Source organism: Cavia porcellus, unplaced genomic scaffold, assembly GCF_034190915.1.
Source record: "Cavia porcellus strain 051 isolate PalLab524CR breed Dunkin Hartley unplaced genomic scaffold, mCavPor4.1 scaffold_19, whole genome shotgun sequence".
Lineage (NCBI taxonomy): Eukaryota > Metazoa > Chordata > Mammalia > Rodentia > Caviidae > Cavia > Cavia porcellus.
Window position 1 is genome coordinate 65097187 of NW_026947502.1, and position 6342 is coordinate 65103528.

The 6342-nt window shown below is 47.5% G+C and overlaps 1 protein-coding gene across 1 annotated transcript in view; it reads right to left on the minus strand.

Annotated features, from left to right (window-relative positions):
• The window catches only part of Cpsf1 (cleavage and polyadenylation specific factor 1), a 14271-nt gene extending 10347 nt beyond the window's left edge, over window positions 1–3924 (minus strand). Inside the window, exon 1 of the mRNA XM_063231277.1 lies at window positions 3634–3924. Within this exon, the coding sequence (XP_063087347.1) occupies window positions 3634–3777 (144 nt within the window). The 5' untranslated portion in view covers window positions 3778–3924. The remainder of the gene's footprint in view (window positions 1–3633) is intronic.
• Window positions 3925–6342: the final 2418 nt, after the last annotated feature.

The following is a 6342-nucleotide window of genomic DNA, read 5'->3' on the forward strand; positions in this document are numbered from 1 at the left end:
GAAGCAGCACTGTTATTTAGCATGTCCAGTACAACAGGGCAGCTGTGAGAGTGATCAGTGTTGGTAGTCTCGCACTCTACGGACTCTGCTGCACAGATCCCATGGAGAGGCCCAGGAGGGAGGGACGAGGCCTGGCAACAGCCAGGTGAGAGTGGGAAGCAGAGGCTTCAGGGGGTCACAGCCCTGCCTCAGGGAAGAACCAGAGCAAGAGCCACCCACACCACTCCCAATCGCACCCTTGAGACAATACTGTCTTTGAGCTTTCAAGTTTTGAGATAATTTGTTATGCAGCAGACAAACGAACACAATCTCCAGAAGTGAAATACTAAACCACATTCCATTTGCAACCTTCTCTACCACATGGAACAGCAACAACGTCCCTCCAAGTGCTCAGACTTTTATTTCAAACCTGCTGTGCATAGACCCTCACAAAATCCTGATGTCACCCTCAGCTTTTCTCTTTTACACCCGATCCATTCCTATCGCACCATGGCCACCATACTGTCCAACGACTCCTCTGCCAAAACTGAACTTCCCCATTTGACTCCAAGTTATGCATGTCCTGCTGGTGTCCCACTCCCACCCTGCCACCTTTCCCACTTGTTCTCCTTGCTTCACTCCTCTCTTCCTTCTTTTCCCTCCTGCCGCATGACCTCTGCTGGTACTCCCTCTCCCTCCACCTAGAACTTCTCTGCCTGACTCACAAAGGCATCTCCATCACCATCCTCCTCATTTTTTAAAATTCCCTTCCCAAGGAAGCAAGATTTAATATCACAGCCTGGCTTCTCACTACCCATCCTGCCCTGCTGTTCTCACACTATCCACCTCTCACACACATTTTACACGGCCTGTTATCTATGGTGTGCAAGCTCCCTAAGGCAGGCATTCATGACTGTAATGTGTATTGGTATCTCACCAGCTGCCTGCACATAGTACTAAGTATCTGCAGGAAAGATAAATGAATTTCAGTAGGCTTTGAACCTAATTTATTTAAAATGTAACAATGTATACTAGTGGTGCACACCTGTAATCCCTGCTACTCAGGAGGCAGAGGTGGGAGGATTGCAAATTCAGTCTGGTCTGGTAATTTAGGAAGACTCTGCACCAGTCATAAAGCACATGGCTAGCATGCATGAGGTCTCAGGTTCAGTACACACTACTGGAAAAAAAGAAAAGGTCATGATGTAATAACAGTTTCCAATTTGTAAAACTCCACTGGCAACAGGAACAAAAACTTTTACTAGAATGAAAAGTTTAGCTGGACAAAGTGGCACGTGCCTGCAATGCTAGCACTTAGGAGGCTGAGGCTGAAAGATTGCCATGAGTTTGAAGCCAGCCTGGGCTCACAGTGAGTTCAAGGCCAGCTGAAACTATGTGAGACCCTGTTTCAAAAATGAAATGAAAAAAAAAAAGTTGGAACTTTTTTCCTTTTTTGGTACCAGGGATCAAACTCACAACCTTGCGTTTTCCAGACAGGCACTGTGCCACTGAGCTATATCCCCGGCCCCAAAAGTTGGGTCTTTCAAAAGTGCAAAAATCAGTTTCAAAATATAGCCAAAAAAACTCTCATTTGACATGATGCTACATATATTTAGCTTCACAAGTTCACTTGTAAGAATTCTTCAGCTGAACATGGTGGCACATGCCTGTCATTCCAGCACTCTAGGAAAGAAAAGCAGGAAGATTGCAAGTTCAGGTCCACAATGGGCAATTTAAACAATGAGACCCTTCCTGAAAATAAAAAATAATAAAAAGTAGTCGGGAAGTATCTCAGTGCAAAGGCCCTGGTTCAATTCCCACTATTTTTTTTTTTTTTTTTTTTTTTTGTCTTTTTGCTTTTTATCGGTACCGGAGATCGAACTCATGACTTGCAAGGCAGGCGCTTATGCCGCTGAGCTAAATCCCCAGCCCCAATTCCCACTATTAAAGGGGGAAAAAAATCAACAACAAAAATGTCTCATTCAGGGGCTGAGGATATAGCTCTGTGGCACAAGTGTCTGCCTGGCAAGCACAAGGTCCTGAGTTCGATTCCTGGAACCAAACCAAAAAAAAAAAAGTCTCATTCAGTTACTGATATTGAAGGAAAAACTGACATCAAAACTTTCCTGGTTGGGGTGAGGGAAGTAGGATGCTAAAGCCTGAACCCAGGGCTTCATGCATGCGACACAAGCACTCTACCGCCAAGCTACATATCTAGCCCTTCCAAACTTATATCCCAAAACTTTAAGCCAACCCTCAGTTCAGCTCCTAGTACAAAAAAACCAAACCAAACCAAAATAAATAAATACTTAAGCCAAGTCATTTTAATGACATTCAAATACAAACCTCTTACTAAAATATTCTATTTTTTGTTTTGTTTTGTTTTGTTTTTTGAGACAAAGTCTCTCTGTGCAGTTCAAGCTGCATTTGTACTCAGGTTGGCCTTGAACTATGATGTTCCTGCCTCAGCCTCTCAAGTGCTGGGATTACCAGAGTGTGCCACCATAATCGGCTAGTACTTATTATTAACTTATCCATTCTTTTTCTTTGTCTTTTTTCTGGTCTTTTTTCCTTTTTATCGGTACCAGGGATCAAACTCACGACTGCTTGCTTGCAAGGCAGGCGCTTATGCCGCTGAGCTAAATCCCCAGCCCCTGCCTTTTTTTTTTTAATCTATTCTTTTTCTATTTTGCAAGCCGGCTACATAGTGAATTCAAGGCTAGCCTAAACTACACAGCAAGACGCTGTGTCAAAAACAACAACAATATGCTGTCCATTTTGCTTGTTTTGGTATGCATGTATCAGCAAAGCCCGACACATTTCATGCACAAACACACATATGCTAGATGGGTAAGCCTCCTCCAGCTTGCTTCACTACTGGTGTCAGCTCCTGTTCAAAAACCCTTTCAGTGGCTTCTCTGTTTTGGACAGCACAGTCCTGGCCATTGGTACCCTCTACCTCACACACTGTACACACTATCTGCAAGTGCTCTGGCCTGCCCACAGGTTGTTTCCTTCTCTGAACAGCTCTCCTCCCTCCTCCACCCCTGACCAGCTTATGCATTACTCCTCTGGGAAGGACACCTAATAAACTGTCTCTTGCAATAAGTCTTCCTGGACCAACTCCATTCCATCTGGCAGCTAAAGCACCCACGTGTCCTCCCATCTCACTGATGGGTTTGTCCCATTTTACTACACCTCCTACCCGTATTTTGTCCCTACTAGAACCCAAACTTGCTCCTTTAGATAGGAATGTTCTCGCAACAAATGCCTGCTGAGCTTCACAGAAAGCTCCCCTGATCATCTGACTGAAAACACTCAGCCCCCTTCCTTCCCTCCTTTAGTCCCTCCGCTGCACAGTGGCAGTCTGCAAGTGTGTTTTCTAGTAGAAGGGTCCCGCCTCCAAGTGTGAGCAGGTCTCGTTCACTGTCGCATTCTTACCACGTACCACACGCAGAGGCAAACGCTGATTATCAGCTTAGGATTCAAAAGAACAAGGGAAAAGCTCAAGTGCAGGAGAGTTCGCGCCCGGTTAGTCAGAGCCAAAGAACCGGCTCTAAGGACGACAAACCAGGGATCACTCCTGGCTGTGATTGCCGGAGAATCTGGCGGCATCGCTGCCGGCAGCCGCTCCGCTATCCCCACCTGGCCTACCTCGGCGTCGCGGTTCAGACGGTACACGTAGAGCTGCGAGGTCCCGGCTACCACGAGGTTGCGCTCGCTGTTGTTGAAGAAGTTGCAGTACATCGCGAACTCGAGGCCGGTAGGCGGGTGCGCCTGCTTGTACACGGCGTACATGGCGCCGTCACCGCCGCCGCGGCCCGCCTAGTACGCCGACTGGGGGAAATCTTGATCGTGGCGACTTTACCCAGCCGCGCGGCAGCCAAGCTCTAAGAATCCAGGCTCCTGCACCTGCGCAGTGCGCCCGGCGGGAAGCGAGCAACTCGGGGGACACGGACGGTGGAGAACTCGGCCCGCCTGCTTTTGAAAGCCGAGTCCCAAGGTTCCGTGCTTGCCCAGAGGTTCCCAGCTCCCTTGCCGTCAAGGTCCGCCGAGCGGGGCAACGGCAGACTAATAGCGGCCCCTGCCGGCCGGCGGAAGTATCATCGGCCGGTGCTGCGACGCTGGATCTTCTTTACGCAAGAGCAGCGGTGTTAGCCGTGGCTCTCACCTAGGGCAGCAAAGGTGTCTATGTCCAGGGCCTTGGAGTCCTAGGAAATAAAGCAAGTTACTATAGTCACATACCAGAAAACGGCATGGAAACGTGTTTATGTCGCACTCAAACCCGGCAATTTCTTCACTGATGCCCAGGCTGATGGGTGAACCCTGATCCATACTTTAAAAAAAAAAAAAAAATCCTTAAAATCTTTAAACAGTCCTAAGAACTACTAGAGTCCAAATCACACGGGCACTGTCCTACTCCATCATAGGGCATCTGGGTTTTTTTTGTTGCTGTGTTTGCTTTTTTGAGATGGGTCTACCTATGTTACCCAAGCTGGCCCTGAACTGAGCCTTCTGTGCTCAAGCCATCAGCTTGCCCCAGCCTCTGGAGTACTGAGACTACCGGTAAAGATGTCTTCTTTTAATAAACAAGGCAGTCCACAAAGGAGCCGTAGGTAAGCTAGGCACAAGCTGAAGGAGAGTCTCTCAGTGGGTGAGCCAGACACTGAAGGAGCAGAGTTCAAAGGAGGGCGGTAGAGAGAATGTGCCCTGGACTTCTGGTCATCTACAGGAGGTGCGCAGAATGGCTGCAGGGTACAGAAATGCAGATGATCTGTACTTCACAAAAGGTGAAGTAGGGCTGTCAGCAAAGGTGGGGGCTGGGAAACACTGGCAAAGGATTAAAGGAGCTAGGATGCAAAATCCAAGGAAACGAGCATCTGACCCTCATTGTTGACTGGGAAGAGCGACGATGGGGCTACTAGTGCAAGTCTTGGCAGATTTAGGGCCCTCAGTGCTACTGTTCAGAAGCCTTTACCCTCCACAGCCCAACTGAGGCCTCCTTAGCCCTAGTAGCCTAGACCCAAAGCCAGTGGACACAATTCAATCCATAACATCTATCACCACCTGAAATGGCTGCCAAAACTTGATGTGGCATGCTTGTAATCCCAGCACTCAGTAGGCTGAGGCATGAGGATTGTGTCCACCAAAAGGGTGTATTGAAACCCAACCTCCATCACAGGACATCACTTCATTTGGTACCGGGGATTGAACTCAGGACCTTGCACTTGCCAGGCAGGCACTTTGCCACTGAGCTAAATCTCCAGCCTATCACTGTACTTGGAAATAAGATCATTACAAAGGTAATTAGTTAAAATGAAGTCATAGCAAGGCATGATGATGCATCTCTGTAACCACAGCAGTTGGAGGCTAAGAGAGCAGGATCAGTAGTTCAAAACCAGCCAGGGCCACATAGCAAGACATTGTCTCAAAAAGTTTTTTTCTTGTTGTTTTGTTTTGTGTTTGTAGTGCTGAGGATCAAACCCAGGGCCTAGTGATTCAAGGCAAGAACTCTACCACTGCACCTTCAGTCTGACACTGTTTTTTTGTTTTTAAAGAAAAAAGTGAGCCGGGTGTGGTGGCTCACCCCTGTAATCCCAGCACTCGGGAGACTGAGGCAGGAGGATCACTGCAAGTTTGAGGCCAGCCTGGGCTATGTAGACAGACCCCATCTCAAAAAGCAAAGCAAAGCTGGGTGAGAGAGAGATGAGGTCATAGTGGATACCAGGGAGCCAGTAATCTTATATGACTGAATACCTTATCGGCAGAAAAGCATAGACACAGAAGAAAGTCATGTGAAGATGGAGGCAGAAACTGGAATTATACCGTGACAAGCCAAGGAACACTTGGGCCCACCAGAAGCCAGGAAAAGCTCATAGAACAGATTCTATCCTAGTTTTCAAACTCACACCTTGACTTTGTACATCTAGCCTCCAGAACTGCAATAAAATACATTTCCATTGTTTTAAACACCCAGTCTCCATTAGACTGGTTACAGCACCCCCAGATAACGACTGCAAGGAAGCTCAGCATGGACACTTCAGTCAAGAATAGTGAAGTAGCCCTGTGGCCGTGGATTGCCACATTCTGATCCCAAGGCTTGTTTTCTTTTGTTGTTTGTTTTTTTATCACTACCAGGGATCAAACTCACAACCACATGCTTGCAAAGCAGGCACTTATGCTGCTGAGCTAAATCCCCAGCCCCTCTTTTGTGTTTTTGAGACAGGATCTCTATACAGTCCAGGCTGGCCTTGAACTCACTTTATAGTCCAGACTGGTCTTAAACTTGCAGTGATCCTCCTGCTTTGGCTTCCCTTGTGCTTGGGATTACAGGCATGCACACCAGGCTCCTAGGCTTGTTTT